Raw genomic sequence first — 26,003 nt, 5'->3', positions numbered from 1 at the left:
AGACATGTGGCACTGACACGGTCACGGGACACCAGAGTGTGGAAGGGTGGGTTCCCCCAGCGGAGCTCGCCTCCCGGCCCGGCCGGGACAGACACTAGGATGGGGACTTTCCAGGAGAAGTGGCTGGAGTTCCCGGCTTCCTGAGAGGAAAAATGGGGGATGGGAGCGGGGCCCCCAGAGCAGCCGGCACATCCTGTCCACAGGGCTCACACAGCTGCAAAACAAACAAACGCTGCCCTCAGTGGACCTCACTTTCCTTCCACGGTGAACTCTCCGCTGCAGGCTTGTGGGCTGCGTGGTCCTTCTCAGGACGACCCAACTGCTTGTCCTTGGGAGCCAAGACCCCCATCTGAGCTTAGCTGCGAGCTCCAAAGCCGAGTGGTGAGGGAGGCCGGCGTGGGCTCGCAGACTGCCCTGCACGGGGACCCGTTTCTAGTGCTCTGGGGGATGTCGGCTTGCAGAGCCGTCTGCTGAGAACCTCTGGGTCCCGGGCAGGAAGCAGCATCTCAGAATCTGACCCTGGCAGGAGAGTGGAGGCTAGGACAGGTTTGGAAGCGGATGGACGGGTTTATTCGGCGGGGCTGTCTTGTGTCAAAGCTGAAGGGACCTCGAGGCCAGTTCAAGCCTAGACCAGTCCCTACCCTGAGGAGACAGAAGTGAGGTCTGGAGAAGGAAAAAGTCCTCTTTCCAAACAGGTCCTGGCTGAGCAGTTACTGACGGATGACCCCACCAGGCCGGGGCCTCTGGCCCCTCTGCCTCAGTTCACACAGTGGAATCCTCCCTCTGCCCTCGCCCTGCCTCATACAGAAGCAGCCTGGGAGGCCTGGCACACCCCAGGTCCTTCGAGGGAAGTGCCCCTTGTTGAGCCCCATCAGCCCGGGGCTGTAAAGACAGTGCCCCACACTGTCCCCCATCAGCCCGGGGTCAGAAAAGGTCGCCACTAACAAATGTGGGAATGAGCCACCGACACGGACTTTATTGGACGCCTGGAGGTCACAGATCGGCTGGTGGGTCCCAGACCTGCGGCGCCACGGAGCATCAGTATCTCTGCTGAGGTGTCCGAGTGCCAGGCCGCCAGGGAGGAGGCCGGGCTAGCAGTGGGCGAAGCCACACCGGAGTGGCAGCTTCCGCCTGTGGCCCCCCACGGCCACCTGCCAGCTGCACCCTCTCCCCTATGTCGCATGCTGGGGGCGGGAGGGAGCGGCCCAGAGGAGAGAACAGGGAGGAGAGAGGGGCCACGGCAGCCCATCGCCTCACCACCTGCTCCTTCCTTCGGAGGCCTTCCTGCAGTCGGCAAGAGCGCGGACCCCAGCGCGGCGTGCAGGTGTGAAGGCCTGGCGGCGAAAGAGAAGAGGGGCGGCTTGTGCTGGGGGCTGAGGCTGTCCCGGAGCTCCGGGCCCCAGGGAGGCTGCCCTCGGGGCCCACATAAGGCAGAGGGGGAGGAGGGACTAGGCTCTCAGCCCCCGGGGCCGCCTATTTCCTCTCACGCTGGCACCAGTGCAGGGGGAGGGGGACGTGAGACGCGGGACAAACCAGACAGCGCTCCCACCCGCCCTGCAGGTCCTGGCACTGGGCAGCGGGTGCTAGAGACTCTGAGGGCAGCAAACACTGGCCTGGCTCCGGCAGAATCCCTGAGGGATCAGGGTTGGCTCCTGGCCCCGATGGGGAACGGCCTGGGGTCCTCATCCCAAATCCTCCTTCCAATCCTCTCTGTCGAGCAGCGCAACCCAAGGGACAACAGCGGTTGCGTTTTTTTAAAAACCTGTGTTTCCTTAAAAACTAATTCTGAACATGAAGGCTGTATCAAAAACAACAACAACAAAAGAGGCATTCTTTGCTGCATTAAACATGCACCATGCTCAGACCCGTATGCCGGGGCAAGGGGGTCGGGGAGAAGTCGAAGGCACTGGCCCTGCCCGGCACAGGGCTCCTTCTCCCGGGAAGGAGGCTCCCACTGGGGGAAGGCCAGTGAGCAAATCCAGACCCTGAGGACAGGGAAGGCCTGGCAGCACCCACCACTGGACAGACGGGGCCCTTCAAGTAGCGGCCAAAGAGCAGCCAGCCCAGGCCGTGAGAAGGAGGGGCACCTCAGCCACAGGCGTCCCTGAAGGAGGCAGGGACACCTGTGCTCAAAGCTGTAACGGTGGACATCGGCCCTATGGCCAGAGGCCCAAGGAGGCCGTGGTCTGGCCAGGCCTTCCCTAGGAAAGGAAGACATGGGGATTGTCAGGCCATCTACACACCAGAGGCAGGGCTGGGCCTGACGTCTCCCTTGAGCTATGACACTTGGGAAGGCACCGTGCTTAGCACCTGGTAACCGGAGGTGGCTGGGCCACCCCACCTAGCCAGGCTCTCCTGGGCACCCACTCAGCATCCCTCTACTGGGGAGCCTGCCAGGGCCTGCAAGCCTCCAGGAGTCATGGTGACTAGAGATTCCCACCCAAACCCCAGGTTGGCCAAGCCCTCCCTCCCGTGCTGGGGCTGGCAGAGCCGGTGGGCACGTGCTGGGGCTGGCAGAGCCGGTGGGCACAAGTGGGCACAAAGTTTCCCACCCCGAGTGGAGCCTCCCTGGCCCCCCGCGCTCCCAGTCTCATGACATCCTGGGGACTGGGCTCCTGGTTAGCAAGGCATCCCCACAGGCTCTCCCCTCCACATCCACATGGCTGAGACAACTTTGGCTCCACTTCCTATAGTGACCTTGCTCTCTGCATCTTGCAGGATTCCATGAACCCACAGGGCTGAGGAAAAGGAAAAAGGCAGTGCAGGGGTCCTATGACCCGGCTTCCACCCTCCCTCCCTTGGGAATAGAGGTTCTGGCCCTACAGGTCCAAGTCTGCACCTCACTACGTGCCCCTCCACAGGAGAGAGTCTGCTGGCTCAGGAAGAGCACAGGGCTTGGGGGCGGTCAGAAGAGGCTGGGGGCAGCCTGGCCAGGCGCGTCGTGGTCCCGGATGTACTGTAAGATGTCCGTCTCGTCCATGGCTTGGATCTGCTGCTGCTGCTTCTGCTGCCTGGCCACAGCCTCAGATGAACCCGCCCTGGGGGGAACAGCTGGCTTTCTGAGTAGCGCTGGCTTAGCTGCCACTGGAGGCTTGGGCTGGGGCTGGGGCTGAAGCTGGGGTTTGGACTCAGCCCCCAGGTTCAGAATCTGGTCCAAGTCCTCTTCGACTCTAGAGAACCAGAGGGAGAAGCCCTGAGCACAATCTCCTGCAAAAGGGACAAGGTGCCCCCTGCCAAGGCAGGCACCCCTGCAGGGCACTGGGCTCGGTCCCCCCGCCTCCCAGCCTCGCCCTTCCACCCATCCGCCCCCGGGGAGGAACTGAGGGGCAGGGCTCTCCTTCCCTGCACCCCCGCAGCCCAGCGCGAGCAGAGCCGGCCCCTTGGCAGCCTCTGCAGGACTGCTTTTCGGGTGATCCCACTCCAGACAAGCTGGCTCCTTTAGGTGACTCCTCCTTCAACCCTTCAAGAAATAACAGTAACAGCTGCCACATACGGAGCTCCTGCTCTGGGCCACGCACTTTAGACCCATTACCTTTTGCTATCCTCAACAACCCATGGGGAGGTACAGCGCAATCTTCTCCCTGCAGATGCGGACGCTCAAGTCCTAGGAGGCCGAGCCACCTGCCTGAGGTGAAAGCATGTGGCCGGCCTGAGCTGGAACCAGTAAGTCTGACTTGAGATGCTGGGCTCTCATCCAGGCCAAGTTCAGCCAGAGAAAGAATGAATGAGGGGCTCTAAGCCATCGTGGGGTGGAGTCTGCCGGCCCACAGCGTCCCCTGGTGGGCCACCCGGGCGTTCGTTAGACACGGCCCCCTGAGGGCTGAAGCCGGCCTCGGCCATCACCCACCAAGACTCCGCCACGCCCCGGACCTGACGGCCTGTTGGTGGAACTGAAGGCCGAAGCAGTGTGACGGTCACTCAGGACCAGCCCAAGTCCTGGACATCAGGAAAGAGAGGCAGCCCCGCTCTGCCCTCTGCCCGAGGGAGCTCCTGCTGCCAGCTCCTTGTGCAAGGACTCAACCCCTGCAGACCAGGTGCACAGCGAAAAGACCCATTCAACCCATCCCCCGACCTGCCCACCCAATCAACGTTGGGCTGGGTACCTACCACGGCCGGCCTTCTCCACATCCGTTAATTCACTGAGTAATCACAAGACACTGTCTGGTAGCAGATGTTAGCTCCATTTTACAGATGTGAAAACTGGGGCACAGAAAGATGAAGGGCCTGGCCTGGGGCCCACAGCTAGCTGGGGACAGGGGAAGGAGGGCAGAGGCGCTGCAGGCAGAAGACCGGGGGGCCTCGCGCAGGCCACTTGGCCTCTCCAAGCTTTGGTTTCCCATCTGCCAAATGGCAACAGCGGCATCACCCCACAGGGTTACAACCCCTTGTACAGAGACACGCAGCGCGGCAGGCGGAGTGTGGTTCCCTCCCTCATCCTGCTACTCCTTCAGTGGCCTCAGCCCACCCCACCTGCCTGGTCCTCCGTCTCCCTAACTGTGAACGGGCTCCAGCTCAGACAGCAGCACGGCTGAGTAAAGGCAGGAGCAGAGGGGAGGCACCTCTGGCCAGAACAACTCCCGGCACCACAGGGCCTGGCAGAGGTCTACATGAGGGTGGAGGTGCCCTTCCTGGGAAGGGCTGCCTGCCAGGAAGCAGCTACTGAAGGGGCAGTGGGTCACCCTGCCTGCTTCCTCGGTCAGCCTCCTGTGATGCGGCATAGGCCCCAAGGGGAGAATTCAGAGCCTCCCACGGATGGCAGAGAAGTGAGCAAAAGGTGTCCCTCCAGACCCAGAGGGACTGGCCCAAGCCAGGCCTTGAAAGAGTGAGTTCCAGGCAATCCCAGGAGGCATCACCCCGGGACAGGCTCCTCCTGGCAAGTTCAGCTCAGCTGTGTCCCCGCTCCCTCCAAGTGCTGCCCTTCCTTGAGCCCCCCTGGGGCAGGTGCTGGCTTGTCCTACATCCTCCACTGGAGGCTGGGTACCCAGGAAAAGCTCTGGGGGACTGAAATCCTCAAACAGGGGCCCTTAGGGAAATAAAGCAGCAGCTAAAAGCTTGTGTCGGAGTTCAGGATTTATACTGCTTGGCAAAGCAATGACTCTTTGGAGCGAATCAGGAGCTGGATTTGCTCTGAGGCAGAAGGTGGGGCAGTCACACCTGGGATACAGGTGGCCACACAGCATCTCTTGCCAAGCACCCTATTTCCAACTGGGCTCCCTGAGTCACGGGTAAAAACAGGTCGCACAGACACAAGGTCCAGCTCCCCTCCCTTCCAGGCCCTGCAGGTGTGAGGTCAACCACCGAGGCCACTCCTCTTCCCCAGGTCTCTGCAGAACTTGACTAAAGACCAAAACTGGGGCCCCAGAGCAAGAGGGAACGGGGGTATCTCAGCCTCCAAACCCGGCTCAAGCGCCCCTCCATGCTGCCTCAGGATGGGATGGCAGATGCCAGTGGTGGAATGAAGGGGTGATGAAAGCACTGCTGGATGGATGAATATTAGAAAGTTTATCATAAGGAAGCCCGGTTACCACCTGCATAGTCCCAGGACACACAAAGAAAAAAAAAATACGGTTCCTGCTCTCAAGAGGGTAATTCCTTCTTTACCAGATGTCTGGCAGAGCAAAGGCAGGGTCACAGGACTCACATTCTCTATGGCAGTGACTGCCAGAGAGCCCTGTGGGATGTAGGAGGCCTTACAAAGGAAAGGGTCCCAGGGACCAACCGGAACGTGAAATGCTGCGTTCGCATCGCCCTTGAGCCACGCGTGCCCGCACACTAAAGGCTTGGAAAGTCCTGCTTAACCCGGACATCTGGCCACAGAGAGCGTTTGAAGGTAACACCTTTCAGACCCCCCAGACCGGCGTTCCGCAGAACATGGGCTGGAAAGTTCCAGTGTAATGGATTTAGTATAAACGATGCCCAAAGGTCCCACTGGGTCTGCCCCGCTAGGACATGCTGAGTCCTAGCAACGGCAGAGGCTCCCCGGGGCTGACCTGCTTCCCTGGGCCTCAGCGTCACCCCGAAGCACATAACAACAGTCCCAGCTTCTCCCAGGGAGTACTGCTGCCTGGGTGTCAGCGGTGAGGACGCAGGATGAGCGTGAACAGCTGCCAGGGGCCATGGGGAGATGTAATGGCAGGGAGCCGTCGCTGTGACTCGGGCTCGCCGGGCACTCGGAAGGCTAACAGCCCGCGGTTGCTAACGAGGGCGGGTGGTGACAGCCTCCCGGGATCGCATGTCCAGCGCCACGTAACTCTTCCTGGAAAGAGAGAGCTCAGAGTCCCGTAGACGGCCAGGCTCGGCCTGCCTCCTGGGGACATAGATGATGCGATGCAGAGATGCACAGTGCCCAGCGTGCTGAGGAAGCAGCGGCACGAGCAGAAGCCCAGGGAGAGCCTGCCGGCCCCGGGGTGGGAGGCGGAGCTGCCAGCCTCTCCTCCTCCAAGCGCTCAGAGTCCTGGAAGCGGGGGACGACGGGACACAGGCAGGCTGACCTGGGTCCCAATCCCCGCCTGTCACCTGGGAGCTGGGGGCCTTGGGCCAGTCACCTCTCCCACCCTCCATCTTCCGTAAAAAGGAGAAAATAGCACCTACGTGGAGGGTGAGGGTGGGAGGCGGTGCTGCTGTGAGGATTAAATAAGATAACATGTAAAGAGCCCAGCATACTGCTTGACACACGGCACACCCCTCGCGGCGGTCAGGTGTGCACATGTTCTGTCAATCGGCCTCCACGTAACAGGCTAAGCCTCGCTCTCCCCTCCATAAGGCCTGCCGATGGGTACCAGCCACTGCCCAGAACGTCTGCACTTTGCCCCCCACGACGTGCGCTGCGTGCTACCAAGTCAGTTTTATGTATCTGTTCCCAACCTGTTGATGCCAGTTACACTTGCTCGTGCAATTACATAATTCATTCTTTACATACCCTATTTGTATACACGCAGTCCTGTCTTTCTAGAATTTGATGAGCTGCTGACAGCCCCCCACCCAACCCTTTCATCGCACCCCACTTGCTGCCTCCTGGTCAGCCCCCACCCACAGGCTCCTGCCTCTGATGGGTCGGGATTCCCTCCCTCGGAGCCCAAGGATGGTGAAGTGCTCCCAGACTGGACGGGTCCCTGGCTCTGTCCAGGCCACTCTCAGACCTGGTAGAGCAGCACTGGGGACAGATGGTACCTGAACAGCTCCTCGGAGGCCTCCCTGCAGCCTGGGCGGGACGTGGGTCCTCCACCCCCGTGGGCAGCTGGCAGCAGTAAGGGGTCACCCAGGGGGACGGCTCCGCCGAGGTCAGGATCGTCAAACAGCTTCAGGGCTGCGGAGGAGGCAGCAGCAGAGGGGTCAGAAGAAGTCCTAGCCTGTCCTCGGCTGCCTGCGGGGTGCAGGGTGGAGAGCGTCTGGCCCAACCTCCTGGCACAGCCAGGAGAGAGGAAACAATATTGTCACTTCGGTCTGCAAGGCAGATTGCGGAAGTACCAGAGGAACGGGGCCACGTGGGGCAAGAGACATGTGCTCACGGGGGCCTGCGGCCCTGGCCCCCGCCTCCCTCCATGCTGGGCCAGAGCCACCTGATGCCACTCCTCCCGGTTTCAAGTCCTTGCGGCCTCCCCACTGCTTTTAGGAGGAAACAGCCTCTTCAGCTCACACCCCGGGCTCCCCATGGCCCCGGCCAGTCCCCAGGGCTGCACCCCAGTCTTCCTACAAGCGCTCACTGAGCGCCAACCACCGGCCCAGGGCTGCCAGCTCTGGGATGCAGTGGTGAGCAGATACGGCTCTGACCACGGCCTCTGCCTTCGAAGAGCCGGGGTCTACTCCCCACCCTCTCACCGCCTCCACTGCTCAACGCTGCCCTTCGTGAAAGGTAACTGCAGCTTCTCCGCCTGGAATGTGCTTCGTCAGCAGCCCTGGCAAACTCCGCTGACCTTTCAGGATCCAGCTCAGGTACAGTTCCTCCACCTGACCCTCACCCAGGAAGCCTTCCCTGGGGTCCCCACAGGCACGGACGTCCTGCTAAGACCTGTTACAGGCCCAGGCTAGCCTCTAATGGTCAGGAGACGTCCTGTCTCCCTCAGGGAGGCCCTGAGGCCAGAACTGTGATTCACTCATCCAGGTGTTCTCGGCCCCAGCACAGTGCCTGGCCGTCAGTGAGCGCCTGGTGCCGGCTGAATTAATGGGTGACATCAGTTCCCTACCCTGGATGCAAACGCGGGCGGGGATAGGAAGGGTCAAAACAGGCACGAGTGTGGAAGTCCCAAGGCTGCTCAGCTTCCCTGTTCCAGCTCTGCACTGGACCCTCCCTCGGGGTCTCTGCAGGGGACACAGAGCCTCTTGTTAGACTCCAAGTCATGCAGAGCCCCAGCAGGCCGGAGGCAGGCCAGCGTCCACTCTCCACCAGGTGCCCACATCTGGCTACAGAGGTAACAAAGGCACTTCTACACCAGTCACAACCCACACTTTTCAAAGCAGCAAAGAAAACTACCCTTTGCTTCTGAGGGATGATTAGAATAAACATACAGCCCTGGAACGTTCCAGGCTATGGGGACACAAGGTGTGAGACTAGATTTCTCCAGCAGAAAATCTCTCCACTGACTGCATCTGCATCGTGTTAACACATGAGCTGTCCTGCTCATGTGTGGTGGGTCCAAAGCCACTCGTAGAGCTTGGCTGGGTCACCCGGGAGACACCGAGAGTGAAAGGAACACCCCCGGGGCTCTACTTACAGTCCCTGGGGGGCACGTCCTCTGCGGGGCTCCGGGGAGAGGGCTTCCTGCCCGGGCCAAAGAGCCCCTCGTCGGGGTCCACCTCCTCATCAAAGATGGAGAGACAGGGCGAGGGTTTGGGCTTCACGGCCACTTCCTCCGGGCGTTTCTTGGGCTTCTTGGAGCTGGGGAATCACAGACAGAATTCGAGGTTAGCACCTCTCACAAGAGCCCTGCCGGCCAGCCACACAGGCACCGGGCAGGCTTGAGCTGGTGTCGCGTAGGAGCTTTCCAAGGAGCGACAGTGAGCTGGGGACGCGCCGCTACGGAAGCGGCCCAGCCCTGCGCCCAGGGAACGGCCGCTGTGGGGTGTGTGGCAGGTAGGAGGCTGTCCGGACTACACGACTGACTGCAGACGACTCCAGCCCTGAAGGGCCAGCAGGACAGGCCACAGGCCACAGGCCGTGCCCTCCTTCCAGAGCTGCGAGGCCACACCACCTCAGCACCCCGGGGGCCAGGCTCATCACAGAGCCACCGACAGCCGCTCGGACACAGGGATGGACGCACCTGAGGCTGCACACCTCAGGGCCTGGACCCAGGGGAGAACAGAAGGCAGCCTTGGGCAATGCTCCCTTGTTTCCACCCACACATCCCCCCTTCCCTTGAGCGGTCTAACCTCCGTCGTTCCAGAAAACACTTCAGTCCCACTGAGCCAGCATCGCCTCCTTCGGGAAACCCCTCTGGCTACTCAGAGCCCCAGTCACCTCTGCACCCCTCGGGTGCCTTTGCGTCTCATTCATCGACTGGCCAAGGTCCTGCTTTGGGCCAGACACTGCTGCGGGAAACCAGGAGGGGACTCGGGGAAGCTTCGGGCCCCGGGAGGGCTTTATTTCCCGATCCGGGTGGTGGTTACACAGCGGACATGGCAGCCTTCAGGGAGCTGAAGACTGCAGATCTACACACGTCACTGGAAGGTATAGCGCCAGGAAATAAACAAACCTGGTTTTATTTTAACAAGGTGATCCAACCCCTGCTGGTGGTGCCTAAATTAGCCATTTTAAGGTTCCTGCAAACAACAGAAATAAGCTTCTAACCGGAAGTGGGGCTTCCATGCGCCTGTCTGCCTGGAGGGCCGTTCCACTGGACCGAGGCCACCAGCTGAGCTCATGCGGGCGATACTGTGCAGTCAAACTGTGCTGATACCACCGTAAACAACACACAGATTAACCAGCAGCAGAGAAACAGCAGCAGGGCAGCCCTGGGTGTAGGCGGCCAGGGCGCTCAGAGGTGGCTGTTCCCACGGTCTGGATTTAGGTGTCTGCTAGAATTTCAGTCTCCCGGTGGAGGTGGGGAGAAGCTAGGAAAGGTGAGGCTGCACCTGCTGGAAGGCCGCGGGACCAACACTCCTCGGCGCTCAGGGCCGAGGCCCCAGCGGGAAGATCTCTCTCAGCAGACGAGGAAACGGTGGTTCAAGAAGCTGGGTGTCTGCTGAAGGCCACACGGCAGGCAGGGCCAGGGACTCAATGGCCGTACCCCAGTCCCTGCACTTTTCTCCATCTCGGGCACAAGCCAGATGGGCTCAGGCCACAGGCCACCAGGGCCACACCTCCGTTGTGGTGTCATCCCCAGGCCCTGCCTGTGGTGCTGGGCAAGGTGAAGGGAGCCTGGGCTCCTCCAGAAACTTCATCTGCGCTTCCTCACACGTCTTAAGGAGTCAGGGTGTCCTGCTTTTCCTGGGATGTCTTCCCCTTCTGCCTCACAGACCAGGCAGAGCCAGCGCCGCTCTAATGACCCCTAGTAAGCGGGTACCGACGAGGCCCTGGCCTTCGGGGCAGGCCAGCTGGAGATGGCCATAGCCAGCCGAGACCCGCTGAATGAGAACCCCAGCGGCAGGCGCCGGGAGCCGCTTGTGTCCCTGTGGACGCTGATGACCGGCCATGTTTGGGAGCCACTGGACCAGCCAGGGGCCTGCGGGCTCCGTCCCACGGCTGCCCCTCAATTACCCGTCGCAGCCGCCCTTTGCCTGGCTGTGCTTCTGCACCCGGCAGGGGCTGCCACAGTGAAGGGCGGGGAGCCCCCAGCAGGGAGCTCGCAGCCAGCGTCCGCAGGTCCACCCTGCTCGGAACCGGAACCGGCAGCTCTGAAACCACCCGTGGGGAAGGCACACACACATCCTCCCCAGCAGACTGGCCCCCTGGGGCAGGGGCTGGGGCTTCCCACCAACCAGAAATCAGAGGCAGCACAGAGAGAAGGGAGGGTCTGAAGAACAAAGGAAGTGAACGGACAGACGTGATTAATTATCTCTGGAGGAGCCAGGCAGAGATTTCAACGATTTCCCTTCTTGCACCTACTTCTGGTTCGGAGAGCACAAATTAGGCCTGGCTTTCCTGCTATGTGAGTTTTCCTCTCAAATCCGATGAATGTTCCTGTTTTTCTCCCTGGAGACATTTTTTATCTTCTGTGTCTTGAACTGAAATAAAGCGACTCTACAGCCCATGGGGCTGCTCAGTCAGGCACCATCTAAACCCCACCCTGTTCCTCCTGGGCCATCCTCCGTCTCCCCGACTACCTCCGACCCGTCTCCAGGGGAGACAAAGAAGAAGAAGAAACACGGAGCTTTGATGGCCGAAAGCCCCAGGGTCCTGTCCTGGTTAGCCCCAAATTCTGGGGACTCAGTAGTGTGCCTGGTCCAGAGCAGACACTCAATAAATATTAGACGAAAGAACAGATGGATGGAGGGGCGGCGCAAGGATGGACAGACAGACAGACGGATGGGGGGAAAGGGAGTGAAGAGAGAGGGGCGGCCAGCATCATCTCAGACAGAGGCCTTCCACCCCACGGCTCCTCCTCCAGGGATCTCGCAGGCACCCCAGCTGGTCTCTCCAGCAGCCCCTCGGCCCTCCCGTAAGAAAAGCTCATCCTTTCACTCGGAGTGACTTCTATGTGCCAGCGCTTGGGAAGTACCTCCCACGGGCAAGAACCTGTGCTGGGTGATGAGGGCACAGAGGTGAGGAAGACCTGGCACTGTCCCCAGCAGCTCACAGCCGAGCAGGGTCACAGACATACACCCGTCATCACCACACAGGGCACTCATTCCGTGATAGCCGGAGCCCCGAGGAAGGAGCCAACCCAGCCCGAGGGCTTCCTAGGGGAGGTGGCGTAGAGGAGGGCAGTGACCTGTGGGGCTGAGGGCAGAAGACTGACACAGGCAGAGAGACCCTCAATCTGTGAGGGGCTATGGGACTGGGCACCACCGGGAACCCAGTGCCCCGTGGAAGCTTTGCTCCTGGTCCCTGGAGGAATGACCAGGGCCCGGACTGGGGAAAATGAGAGCAGGGAGGCCGTCAGAAGGCAAAGTGCTGATAAATGTGGACTGCTGAAGTGACCCGTGGGCAGAAGGGACAAGTTTAGGATGGTGCCAGATTCTGACTCAGGGACAGGACAGGCATTTCAATGTCAGGTGAGTCACTCAGACTCCAAGCCCGTCCCCTCCCCTCCCCTCCCTCACACATCGTGTGAACGTGGACTCAGACTGCACACACGGCTACGGTCCTGGCGCCCCCTCTGTCCCCCCTCAGCTCCTTTCCACCTGCATCCACCCGGATGCCCGCAGGACACACCACCCAGTTCTGCCGTGCCCGCCACCAGCACACCCTCTGCACGGAGCCATAAAGGATGCCCCCCCTTCTCCCTCCTCCAAAGGAAGGCTGGTACGATCAGACTCCTGTCACCAGGGATGGGGCAACTGAGCATCAAACAGTGGGGTCTGCAATGGACGGAACCGCAGCTGCCGACCTTGTGCGGGTTCCCGCACAGCACGGGTTGCAGGAGGTCGGGGGTGGGGGGCGGTGGGGGGAGGTCCCTGGACGGGTGCAGGCACATGGAACCATGCTCCTGCAGTGCACACGCGTGTGCACGCACAGACGTCAGCTTTCCTGCTGTGTGTGCCTGATAGAAGACAGATGTCCAGGCCAGGCCACATCCTGCAGGCGGGCGGGGAGCGCGCATGAGTGACAGGCGGCAGGTGCCACAGCTGACAGCTCTGATAGGCCAAGGAGCGGCCCTGCTCCACGGGGCTCAGGCGGCTCTGGTGACAGGGACTGACATGAGAACGTCCTCCCCTCCGGCCACCCAGGGGGCTTGTGTCAGTGTTCCCGGATGCACCTGCCCCTGTGACAGATCCCCGATGGGGACCAAGGGCCCAGGTCCTGAGTGCACTTGAGTTGCAGAGGCATCTCCTAGACTAACCAGAAGACGGTGGATCCTTCTGAAGTCAAGACTCACAGACAACATGACTGTTACCTTCAGAGCCAGGGTGATACTAAATCAGACACGGAAATCAACTCTTTTCCAAGCGTGTAATGTTCCTGCTTCAAAATACAGCACTTTTCACTTTTTAATCTTAAATTCACTTTCTTTTTTTTCCCCCATTAGTGAAAATTCTCGGAGTGCCAGTAAATGAACTTGTGATGTTCATTCCAGGACAATGTGATTTGCAGCAGCGCTAGGCAACGGGCTTCCGCCGCGACCCGATCACAGGAGTCGCGCCAATCACGGAGGACAGGCATTCACCCTGTGGGCCCACACCAGCCTCGCTGGGCCAGGGGATTCAGGAAAGCACTGGAGGAAGGGTGAGCAGGGTTGGGAAAGCTGTGCTCCAGGCAGAGAGAAGACCCCTGTGAAAACGCTGAGGTGGGAAGGGCTTGGTATGTTCAAGTGCCCAACAACTGGACGGCAGGTGCATGGAGGGAGGAGGGGGAGGGTCTGAGGGGAAGTCAGGCCACATCCCGCAGGGCCGGGGATGGGGGCATTATGACCGGTCTGAGGGAGGACCCCCTGGAGGGGGATGCAGGAGAACCTGTGTACGACCCCAGGCCAGTCATTTCACTCTCTGAGTGTCTCCTTATCTGTTCAGTGGGAACAAGGAATGATCTGGAAGGTGCAAAGTGGAGCCTGTACGCTGCTGGGCAAAGCAGAGGCCCGTGATCACAGGCGCTGCTTGAGGACGTCTAGCTCACATTGTGTTTCGTCCCAACTGCCTCCATTCTGGGCTCTACAAAGTAAACCGGCCAGTCCAGGTAGCTGCCCTGGACGCCCATCATTTGCTCCTTTCCCACAAGTCACACCCTCAGCAGCCCCAGCCTGACTCTCCAGGCCACTGGGCACCCTCCCCGCCCCGCGAGGGACCAGGACCTCAGGGACCTCTCTCTCTTCTCAGCTTGTGGGGGATGACATTTCTCCTTCTCTGCACAGGGGCGGCCAAACGTTGCCCCTCACCCACCACGGCAGCAGCACCAAGAAACCAGGGCGGCCCAGCTGAAGGGGCTCTGCCACCCCCGGCTTGAAAGCAAAACTCCCAACCCTGATCACACCCACGGCGGCCCCGACAGACCGTATGAACAAACAGGCAACCGCCAGGCCAGATATAAACAGAACCCGCAACCTGCAGCCACCGGCCCAGGAAGCCACACCGCAGTCTCTGCAGCTATGGCCCCAGTGGCCAGGCCTTGATCGGTAACTGCCAGCTTCCCTCGTCTTCACCCTGCTTCCCGCTTATTAGGCCCAGCGACAGAGGCAAATATGCTCCCCCAAGCAAACACGCAGGCTGCAGGCCGCCCCACTTCTGGTTAGGCCTCTGGCTTTCGCATGCCAATAGTCTGCAGTCAGGCAGACCCGAGCCTTCCCCTTCTGCCACCAGAAATCTTTCTTGCTCCCCGCCTGCCTGTGAGTCTCTGCCCAAACGCAGGTGATGGTGGCTAAGTCCCCTGCTATGGCCTGCTCTGAATAAGTGGCCTTTGCGTGTTCTCATCTGGGCGGTCTTCGTTTATTCCAATACCCCCAACGACACTCCAAACGCTGACGTGACCAGTGGACGCTGGTGGTCCTTGCGGCGAAGAACACCCATCCCCTACATCACCCGCCATGGAGAGCAAATGGACCGGGGCTGTGAAGTGGGCACCCGGCACAGGTGGGCGTCTCGGTCTGGGGGTGATGGGGTAAGTCCTGGGCCAGGAGTCAAGAGGACGCAGCTCCCGCTTGGACCACGCCCCAGACCGTGTGATCCTGGAGAGGCTCCTCAATTATAACCACAAAGACGCTGGAGGGGAGGCAAAGGCCCTTGTGTACACAACACACGAGGCCGATATCTGCATGACAACAGGAAATGGAAAAGCTGCCTTTTCCATTTCAATTGTGTACTTTAAACACCCAAGGGTTTTTTCAGAGCAAAGTAAACCTGAAATAGTGTTAACATCATACAAAGGAAATTTCCTGTACTTCATCCCGTTTTACCCTTACAATCACTGGGCCTGGACTTTAATTTACAAAGAGAGAAACTGTGGCTTTTGAGAAGTTCAGCAACCCACCCAGGGCCCACCGGCTGCTAAGTGGCAGAGCCGGGACTTGAACCTGGGACAGTCAGCCGCTAGCCCTGCTCTGGGGTGACCACACATCTTAGGCTTTCCTGCTTTTCCATCCAGTGGCCTTCAAACCACGCTCAGGGGCCCTGGCCTTCTGCAAAGCTGCCCAGGGCCGCCACCGAGGTGGGCTGAGGCTGAGGGGCAGAGATCCAGTCCCCACTCCTGTCCCAACCCGGCCAACTTTACTTCTGTCTGTTTCATATATCAGGGTCCTGTATGAGATTTCTCTAGAACCAAAGCGTCTTGCTACTCAGTTAGAAAAGTGGAAGGCACTGTTCCATGTGTTTGTCCCTGACACTTCTATTCACTCAGGACAGACTCTGTGCACTGCCGTGGATGGGGAAACCCATGCCTGTAGGGGGTGCTGTGGTCACCCCTAACGGTAGCTGATGCTGCAATCACCGTGACAGCTCTAGGGTGAGACGAAGGGGCCCACTGTGCCCCCTGCACGCTCCTTGTTTGGACCCAGGACGGCCGAGGCTAAGTGCTGTGCGTGGAGGTACAGCGCGAGGCCGCCAGCCCTGGCTCACAGCCCCGAGAGCGATAGGAAGAACGGCCCTCCAGCAGGAGACCAGAGAGCGAGACCCGAGAGACAGTGGTGGGCCGGGGGCTGAGAGTAACAGGAAAGGCCTCCCCGAGCCCGCCTACTGGAACCCCTGTGAGTGGCAGAGCCTGGCGGCTGGTGCACCTGCTCTCTGCATCACTGTCCTCCTGCTTCTCCCAGACTTCTGCTGAGCTCGGTTTGGGGGGCTCCTCAAGCAGGAATTTGCCTGTGGAGCGTGCCAAGAGCTCGTTAAAACACAGGTTCTTGGGCCCCGTCCAGGTTCGAGGGAGCCTGAGGTGGAACCTGCATTTCTAACCAGCTCCAGGTGGTGCAGAATTCCCGGCCGGGCTCTGCTCTCCTAGGCGGGGGCTGGAACCCTAAAGGGGCCGTAAGCCCAAAAGGGACAGCCGGGATACTTAGCAAGAGGCGTCCGAGGAGGAGCAGCTCCTGGGGCCCCTCGTGAGGCGGGGTGAGGCCAAGCTGTCCCTGCAGAGCTCCTGTCCTTGGGGGTCGCCTCGCTTCTCTATCTTGGAAACGGTGGTGAGGCGATGGCTGACCTTATTGTGGTAATCATTTCACACTACGTAGGTGCATCGCGTCATCACATGGTGCACCTTAACCTTACACACGTCACATGGCAATTTTATCTCAATAAAGCTGGGGGGAAAATAAGTAAATCTTGGGTTAGTAGATCTGGGGGCACCTGGCAGCGTGCCGGAAGTCTTCAGAACCACAGAATGATCCCAGAGTAGCAGTTCCATCCGAATAAAGGAAGCAAGGTATTTTTATACTAAAACACATACGGTTATTTTAGGAAAGATATAGCAAAATCTGTATAAATATTTATGACAAAACACATGATTCACGTTCCAGAGAAACGTCCAGCTTCACCATTTGAGGCCACGGCACAGGGCCCCGGGTGCTGGCTCCCCCTCCTTGGAGCAGACAGAAGGAAGCCCAGTCTTACAGGAAAGCGTGATCCTGCAGGAGCCAGCCTGCCCCTTGGGAAGCTGAGGGTCCTCAGGGACCTGGGGCCTGGAGGTTGCGGAGCTCCCTGGACACTGGGGGAAGAGGAGGGGGCAGCGGGCCTTGTGGATGGGCAGGGTTTGGAAAAGCAGGGAGGACTTCCCAACACAGGGGAATTAAGTCCTTAAAGACCCCTTCACTGGAGAGGCACAACCAAGACCCCCAGCAGAAGCTTTTAGGACCTTGTTCTGGGTCAGGTGACTGGGGGGAAAGCTCAACAGAATAAACACTCCATACATGAACAAGTTCTTTCATTGCCTGTAATAGCAAAAACCTATGGAAAACACCACAGTGTCCCCCAGCGGGGGCCTGGGAATGCCATTTACAGCACATCAGCCTGATGGGCTAGCACCAAGTTAAGAATGTACAAGTCTATTTACTGATCCGGAAAAACCCAGTATGTAAGCTGAAAAAAAGCAAATTATGGAATGGCGCACATAACGCAGTTCGATTTCGGTAGTAAAACGTGAATATCCAAAAGTGTACACCTTTCATGATGAAAGGGCTTTTAACGGTGTTTGCAATATTTCTACACTAATCATACATCATTTGAGTTACAATTTAAAATGTTCCTCGCAGAGTATTTCCAGCAGAAGGCAAAACTATTATGGGAGAACTTCACCTTTCTCAGGACTGTGAAGTCTCTAAAATAGAAAGTTAAACATGAAAACTGTGTTCCACATGGAAACCAATCGTGAGGACATAAAGTGCAAGAGCGGAGTGTAAAAAGGCATGTGTACTATGTCTGCAGTTACGTGGACTGGCCGGGACAGGGACACACAAAAATTCCGAAAAGAGGAGCGTGGCAGCGTGGGATTTGGAGGCGGTGAGGGCTTTGTCTATCCTGAGGCACTTTCTAAGCGTGCAGCAGTGCGTCCTTCCCTAATCAAAACCAGGTTTTACAGACAAAGGAAAGCCAGGCTTTGTGCCGTGGCCCCCACCCGTCCAGCAACCCCACAGTGGAGAAACAGCGCCCCGGCGCGGCCACGGCAGGAAGGGCCAGCGCCTGCCGCCTGGAAACGTGGCCGCTTGGGGAAGGCCGGCATCCGGCCCAGATGGGCGCTCAGGGAGGTGGGGGGCTGGGAGAGCAAGGATGCCGCAGCCGCAGCCGCAGCCGCAGAGGAACTGAGGGCACAGGATGGAGAAATATGCAGGCCAAGCATAAGTCTCCTGCAAAGAACAGAATGTTCCTCACCAGAGGGTCGGGTAGGCAGCCTTGTACAAAGAAGTCAACAGGCCCACCTGGGTGTCCCACGAGAGGCCAAGGGGACACCCTCACTTCAAGGGAGGGCCCTGCCACACACAAGGCACTAGCGAAGTCCCCGCGCAACTCTGTCCTCAATTTTCCCATCTCTGAAGGGGGTATAATCCTAGGGCCCTGCCTGCCTCCCAATCTGCTGGGAGACTGGGATCCGGGGACAGGGCAGGGAGGTGACACCAAGTCCTGACTGCCATCTGGGGCTGGATGAATTTGGATGAGCTACTGGACTCCAAATGTCAGCTTCCTCACACACAGAACGAGCCTGACGCCAGAACCCGCTTCCTAGGGCACCATTTCCCAAACCAGACCCACGGTGGATATGGAAAGCAATTTGGTTGAGTCATGACCCTTAAAAAAAAAAAGAAATAGAATAGAAAATATCTATTCATGTAAATGCTAATCAGTTCCTGGCATTTAATAAACTCTCAGAAAATGTTAGTTGTTATTATTCCCAGTGGAGACGACAGCACTGACTATTGTCACATCGGTATTAAAAGAAAGACCGGCAGAAGGTCAAAAGCCTCCGAGATCCCTTTTAGGTGCTCAGCTCTCCTCGGATTCAGAAAGGAGGCCCCCCGAGTGCAGAGCTGGGGATGGTGCTGGGGCGCAGGGGGTCCCCAGACAGCCAGCACCTCACCCAACCATCTGCTACTGGAGTAAGCAGGGAATTAAAGGCGGCCCTTGCCAACCCCAAAGAGCGTTTTCCTACCCAAAAAAGGAGCTGCTTTGCTAAGCACGTCCTTTAGCCAGAGGCTGGCACAAACCACGCAAGCCCATAGCAGTCTGGCAGCAAGTAACATGTGGTTACTCAGAATAACAGAGAGGCTGAGTTCAAACAAATACAGCCCAACAAGGCCCTCGGGTCGCACAAGGCTGATAACGAGCGGCTATTACGAACTTCTCCCGACATAACCTCGCAGTCACTCCCCAGGCCGCTGACCCCCTCCTAGGACAAGGCCAGCGGGGGTGGGAGGTGCTGGAAGGGCCTGACACCTGGCACCAAGGAGCGGCAGGACCTCCGGCTCCGGCCCCCCCGTCTCCCCGAGCGCCTGGGATCTTTCCCAAGTCTGACTCCTCGTCCCCTCCAGGCTGGTCTCACGTCGACCCTGCAGCCACATGTCCTCATGTGCCCACCCTCACACACCCCACTAGGAGAGGAAGGCCTGCGGGTGGTGGGCAGTGCTCTCTCGACTGTATTTTTCACGCTGTTTAAGTTGAACTTGTCCCTGCCTGATTTCTCTTTGGCTCTAATTTCTTTCTGGAACAGGACCTGCGAGACAGGCAGAGAGAATGTCACTGGGTCTGTGGTCTGTCCACCTCTGCAGAGGTGGTGGGGCAGAACGATGGGGTCGTGACGTCTAACTCACTTAATTTTCATGAGAGCCGCAAAAGATGGGTGCTATCATTATCCTGCTTTCCTTGCAGAAAACTGAAGGAAAGGGGTAAATTGCCGGGATTCTGGTCCAGGGAGTCTGGCTCCGCAGTCCAGGACAGGACCCTGAGCTCGGTTGGAACCCCAGTACCATTAGCCACCAAGCCGCCTGACCTCGGGCAAGGCACCTGGCCTCTGCAGACGTCAGTTTCTTTAATCTGTCCAATGGCATACTAACAGCTGTTTGCGGGGCAGGCTGTCAATGAGACACAGTAGACAAAGTGCAAAGTACAATGCCAGGCGCGTATTAGGTGCTCAAAATCAGCAGTTCCCACCTTGTTTCTTGCTCATTCGGGCCAAGAAGTGAGGGTCCTGGGAGGCAGGCTGCGTCTGTCGGGCTCCCCCTCATCTCCTTCTGGTCGGGAGGTCCTGCCCAACGCCTCAGCCTGTGCCCATCGGAGGGGCCTGGGGAGCCTGGGGTCTGGCTCTCCGGTCTCATCTAGCCTGCAGCCCCTCCCCCAGCTCAGGGTGCTCCCCCAATGGGGGCTCAGGAGCAGCTCACTGATTGGCTAAAGGCAGGCAGAGGGACAGGAAAGGAGAAGGAACAGGAAGGTGACAGAATCAGGACACCAAGGGGCCATCAAGACCACAGCTAGTTGCCTCTTCTTCTCCGGTGTATGTGTGTGTGTACGTGTGTGTGCAAGTGTGCGCGTGTAAAGGGGACACAGTCTACCCTGGGGCTCACTCTACCTCCTTCCATCACAGTCAGCAGCTTAGGGGTCACCAGTCCCCCCCAAGCCTTACAACCACCTTGGGGAGGCAGGGCCAAGGTACACAGCCCTGTCCCCAGGGCAGCGGGACGCGGCCCAGGGAGCTCCAGTCACGCATCACGAGTCACAGGCTGTCAGCGACGAGCTGGACTGAGAACCCAGGCCTCCTGGGGTGCTGAACTGCCAGGGGTGGGGGCAGCCCTGCCTGGTCTCAGTGCAGAACTGGGGGGTGGGGGGCCACCCTGTGAGCAGGGAGGGGCAGGAGATACCTGGGCTGAGCCCCAAAGACCCAGGTGATGTTGGGACGAGCAGAGAGCCAGTTCCCTGAGTACCAGGCCCCTAGGGGCAATAACCCAGGGATACCGGTTTTCTCAGACTCCCAGGAGGGAGGGAGGAGCCTGGAGACAGACAGACCAGACGGGGGCGGGGGGGGCACCCAGAAGAGGAGACGTACCGCATGATGCCCAGAGGGTCCAGGGCCTCCTCTGCCTCGTCCTCTGAGGACTTCCCTGCATCCTGCCCCTTCTGGTCCAGCGTGGGGAGACCCTCACCCTCCACTCGATCCTGCTGCTGGAAGAAGTCGAAAGCATCCCCGTCGTCCCCCCCTTGGCTGTCTGTGTCCAGGACAGAGAAATCTCTGCTGCTGAGATCCGCAGCCCCGGGGGATCTGGTACCTGTGGAGGGAGACAGAGAGGGCGCCTGACACCCACCGCCGGGGGGACACGAGGAAGCACTTCCTGGCGCGCAAGCTCCAGTGCCAGCACCCGAGGCTGGGGGCTTCCTGCAGCGTCCTGGGACCAGGATGGTGGGTCTGGATGGGGGTAGCAAAGCCTGGGGTGGAGAAGACAGAGGGACAGAGGGAGCAGTTCCTGAACCTCTGCAGCCCAGGGCCTGTTGGGACGACAGGCTACAGTCCACGGGCTGATGGCAGAAGCCAGCCAGTGTACGTGGGTTCCCACAGAACAGTTCCAGAAATGCTTTGCAGTTGCGGAGCCCATCGGGGAGCTCTGCCAACCACGGTTGGAGACTTGCTCCGAGGGTCTGGGTGATTAGACTAGGAACTCAGTGACTGCTCCGCGAGCACATGGAAGATTCGAGAACGCACTGTGATGGCTTCACTACGAACTGGCTTACATAAGTGCTTCTCAAAGTGTGGTCCATAGGCGGGTGTCCACAAAAAGGTAACTACAGAAAGGCGGAGCAAGCATCCAGAAACTTCCACAGTACCTTGGAATGCTGTTTGTGACATACTGGGAATAAAAAAGTTAGTCCTTCCCCACAATGGTTTGAGAAGCATGGGTTTAGACTACTTGTTTATCTCTATCTAAGTAGTTTACTGAATAGTGTATTTTTGAAAGCAGTTACTTACAAAGTATATGACCCTGTGGGTAAAGAAGCCACCTATATGCCCCAGAGTGCCTGGCACATAGGATGTGATATGTATGCTGACACAGTATGTAGAACTGAGTGACAATGACTATGTTGCATTATATTACGCTCTGTTATTTTATTAGGACAAATGTAAAAATCCCATTCAAAATCTCATGAACCGTCAATTTCATGGAATAAGCATCATGTAATAAAAAGTTTTACAGGTACAGATTCATTTAAATATGGCAAAAATCCCACGTGAGAGATCCTATCTGTTCCTCCATCTTACAGATAAGGAAACTGAGGCACGGAGAGGCTAGGAAAGTCAGACCATCCTATCCTGCTTCCCCGTAACACAGAGGGCCAGGAGATGGGGAGTTTCTTCCAGCTACAGATAGGCTGGGGCCCCCTTCCTACAGTCAACGCAGACCCAGAGAGAGGCAAAGGGCGGAGGGCTGTGACCTCAGTAAACAGGAGGGCCGGAGAGACCCCAGCCCGAAGACCCTTGTGGGGTGCGTGGGAAAGGAGAGAAGAAAACCGGTGCTGCAGTCTCACCAGGCTCGGCTTTCCGTGCGCTCACCCGTTCCACTTTTATTTCCCCACATTGTTTTTTTTCAAAATTGGTTTATTTCCTGTTAATTTTCTTCTGAAAAATTCCCATCTGTCTTGGGAAACTAGGAGATTCACGGTACTCGGGAAAAGAGTTAAATGCGGTGAGTGCCCCGCACCCCCGGATGGGAGCCCTCCCCACGCTCCCCCTGCCCCGGGGTGTTGGCGCAGGACGGGGACACGCCCGCAGCGTTCTGAGTCCAGTAGGTGTGAGTGGGGGTGAGACGTTAGCCATCGCTTCTACAGCGCCTCCTGGTGGCGAGCTCTGCACATGTGACTCTCACCAGCACCTGTTAGCCGGGCGACTCCCATCCGACAGACAGGACTAGCGGGAAGACAGGAGGCCGCAGGACCTGGACTGCAAGTACTCGAGGTTCCCATCACTGGGTGGGAGGGGCTGCCTGGAGCCACGCTCCAAACCTCTCGGTGAGGGGTACCAGCTGAGCGAGGTGTCCCCAGGGACCAGGGCACCAGCCTGGCTGTGGGAGCACAGCCTTCTCCAGACTTTGCAGGCCCCCAGGCCTGGCTGGTGGGAGGCAGAGGCGTGTGTACGGGTGGGGGGAGCTCTGGAGGGGGCTGGCTAGGCGGGGAGTGGCTGGGCTTAGACTACGGAGAAGGGCCCTGGGTGAGCCCCATCCAGCACCCAGATGGTCAGTCCTCCAGGGCTGGGTCCCAGGCCTCTTCCACCCACCACCCCGGCCCAAGCACGGCAGTAAGGCCCATGGGCCTCAACAGCCTGGCTGAAGCTTCTGGGCTGCAGGGGGTATGTGGACCCCCCTCCCGCCAAGCCAGGGCAGGGAGGCCTAGTTCTGGGCCAGCAGAGACCTCAGGAATTTGAGAAAGAGCCTCCCGTACCTAAGAATTCTAGCAGCTCAGGGCTGCCTGCCAACTCAGCATCCTTCGAGACGCAGCGCAGGATCTCATCGAACATGGCTCTCCTCTCCCGGATGTCACACTCCCCAACAAAGAGCACCTTCCTGGGGAGCGGGGGAAGGCTGGCCGCTGGGTAACGACTGCTGAGTTTCTGGTAAAACTCCTCGATGTCACTGTACTTTCTGGAGACCTGGAATGAGAGGAGCACGTGGTTCCCTGAGTGAAGAGGGGAAGGAGAGAAGGCCGCTCTTCCGGCCCCAACAGAGGTCCCGAGGGCGCAGGGCTCTTGGGAGAGTCCTCCCCTAGGACCGGCCCCAGGAGGCTGTGCCTCCCTCGGGACCCTCCGCCCAGCTCCCTGCCTCAGGCTCCACTTCCTAGGCCTCCTGGTCAACGCTGGGTGCTAATCCTGAAAGTCCTAGTGGCCCAAAGGAAAGATGCAATCGTGGCAGGTTCCAGGCACCATCACAGGTCTGGGTAGAGACACTTGATACAGAGACCTGGCCTGCAGGTGGCCGTGACTTATACCTCCATTCCGGGCCTTCAGTGCATTAGCAGGGTGACCTCACGGTCTGGCCGTTGTTAGGTCATCTTCCTGCAACAACGGGTCAGCGTCTTGCAGGGTCATTATCCCGTGAACTAGCAGCTGCCTCTGACAAGGCCACACCTTACAGTGCGCAGGTGGTGGAGAACCAGACACTGCAAAGCTGGTTTCTGGCCCTGGTGCCAGCCAGAAGCCCACTGCACACCAGGACCCTGGGGAAGCTGGCCAGGGGGTCCGCTGGAAGGTGGTCCTCGGCCGTCAGAGTCATCCTGGGGTACCTGGCTTCCTGCAGAGCTGAGGGCTGCCTGCTACGGCCTCTCCATCTTTCCCCAGAACTCCCGCCGCAGCTTAGGGCTCGTCCACTCACTGTCAAGCTCTTGCTGTGCGTTTACTCTGTATGAGCACACAGTGTGGTCTCTGCCCCCGAGGCTCCAGGCCTCCAGTTAAGGGAGCAGCGGTAGCACAGCGCGTCAATGCCATCACTGTGGTCTATATAAGCCAACACAGGCGCTCAGAGAAGAGTCACTCGCTCCACGCCACGCCCCACCTACAGCCCAGCGTCCTCCCTTGTCTTAGACTCCTCTGTGCTCTCCCCGCATGTTTGGCCAGTCTCCCTAACTCCTCCGTGGGAGCATCGATTACGAAGACAGATATCCCCACTTCTCCCAAGCCAGGGCCATGCACACAGCACACCAATGAAGCACTGGTGTAGCTGATGGGCTGTGAGGCGTCTGCACGCGTTCAGACAAGGGACACCTGGCAGTCCCATCACACAGCTCTGCTGGAGCACGCAGCATCACCCTCAGAGCCCCCAGCCCGTGAGGGTTCCAGATGCTGGCAGGTGGCTGGGGCACTGGGGGACCTCAGGAACCCCCCCTTGGGAGTTATCTGGGACAGGGGACTGTGGCCTGCAGTTGTCAACACAGAGCCTTGCTCGGGAGCTTTCCTGAGAACAGCTCTCAAGGAAAGGTAAGAGCGTCCTTTCACAAAAGTGACGCAGGCTCCCAACTCCTAGTGGTCCCGAGAACCCGAGACTCCACCAGGTGGGGGCGGAGCGCCCTCTGCTGGCCTCACTGCTCCATGCAGGCCTGGCCACCCGACCCACCAGGGCCCCGCTTCTGGGAGCTGTGGGTCTCCAGGGCACTGGCAGCATAGGCAGCCGGGGAGCTTTAAGTCTTGGGTGCCACCCCACGCAGGGCCCACATTCACCAGTGTTCCAAAGCACGGGCTTCTACTCCTTTTGAGGAGTAGAAAGCAAAATGCTCATTAGTTTTTTAAAGCTAAATCGTGAAACTTCAAAGAAAGTTCAGGTGTGGGGTTACACCCCTAGACCTCACAGGGAGTCAACGCGTTCTTTGCCCTTGCAGGTGGTTCAAAATGTTTGGGAAGAACCTCCACGCACAGGCACCTGTGCACACAGCTACCCGCAGGGCAAGGCAAGGGAGTCACTGGTCAGGAGAAAGCGGCACTGGTGTGACACATGCAGGTGTCAAAGAAATCCCCTCACACCCTCGCTCATAAGGCCAGCCAGCACCTTATCAAGGGCCCCCGAGTGCTGCCTCTCTGTCTCGCCCACAGACTTGGGTCTCAGATATTTTCCTCTTTGCTCCTGTCCCTGAAAAACATGGGTGCATTGAGCTCCATCTGGGTCAAGTCAGATTACCAGGAGCTGCAAATCACCCAGTAGAACAAAGCAGACCCAGAACCATCACCTGCCATTACATTACACCTTGGTTCTCAACAAGAGTCTGTCCAAGAAGCAAACGAAAACCATCACACTCTCTTAGACACTTTCCAGGATGTGCTGAATGTCTCTTAACGAAAGAACTGTGCCATAAACTTTGATCACTTAGAAGCTGGTGTCTCCAAACTGGAAAAGGATATTTGTCATGCCATAAATATAAAGAATATATAAAGAATTCCTATACATAGTAAGAAAAAGACAGCCAATGGTTCAGAAGGAATTCCACGGAAGAAACAGTGTTTCACAAACATTTGAGAAGATATTCAATCGCATTAGTAATCAAGGAAAGGTGGGCTAACACCTACCAATACAAGATTCACAAAATCAAAATGTCAGACACCACCAAGTATAAATGAGCACAGGAAACAGGGGCATTACACTGTCTGCGAGCTGGTAGTGACCTCTGGGAGACAGATGGCCTTGTTTGATGGCGTTAAAAGGGTGCATAGCCATATGGATCTTTTGCCTAAAACACTATGTTTTTTCTTAATCTTACTAAAAACATCTTTTTTCTCTTTCTGAATTCTCTCTTCCTGTAACTACAACATTGACTCGTTCATTTCGATCTTAAATCCATCCTTCTTATTCTCTTCTGATAATGGGGTTTGACTTTCTCTTTTTTAATGGGGATTTATTACCTCATCCAGGTGATCCTAAACATTTTAGTATCAAGATTCCATTAAAAATTTATTGAGGGCTTCCCTGGTGGCGCAGTGGTTGAGAGTCCGCCTGCCGATGCAGGGGACGCGGGTTCGTGCCCCGGTCCGGGAGGATCCCACATGC

General features: G+C 58.3%; 1 protein-coding gene across 2 annotated transcripts in view; it reads right to left on the bottom strand.

Moving 5' to 3' along the window:
- Positions 1-950: 950 nt before the first annotated feature.
- The window catches only part of HS1BP3 (HCLS1 binding protein 3), a 35,721-nt gene continuing 10,668 nt past the window's right edge, over positions 951-26,003 (bottom strand). The window contains exons 3-7 of one of the 2 annotated variants that reach the window (XM_030858314.2): positions 22,918-23,125; positions 20,537-20,756; positions 8,712-8,875; positions 7,171-7,306; positions 951-3,170 (exon numbers count right to left, since the gene is read on the bottom strand). In XM_030858314.2, coding sequence (XP_030714174.2) covers positions 2,906-3,170; positions 7,171-7,306; positions 8,712-8,875; positions 20,537-20,756; positions 22,918-23,125 — 993 coding nt within the window. In that variant the 3' untranslated portion in view covers positions 951-2,905. The other variant, XM_030858318.3, reaches the window with a different exon arrangement.

Source organism: Globicephala melas, chromosome 12 (assembly GCF_963455315.2).
Source record: "Globicephala melas chromosome 12, mGloMel1.2, whole genome shotgun sequence".
In the NCBI taxonomy this organism is placed as follows: domain Eukaryota; kingdom Metazoa; phylum Chordata; class Mammalia; order Artiodactyla; family Delphinidae; genus Globicephala; species Globicephala melas.
The sequence above is the reverse complement of the archived record's forward strand: the minus strand, read 5'-3'. Positions and strand labels throughout refer to the sequence as shown.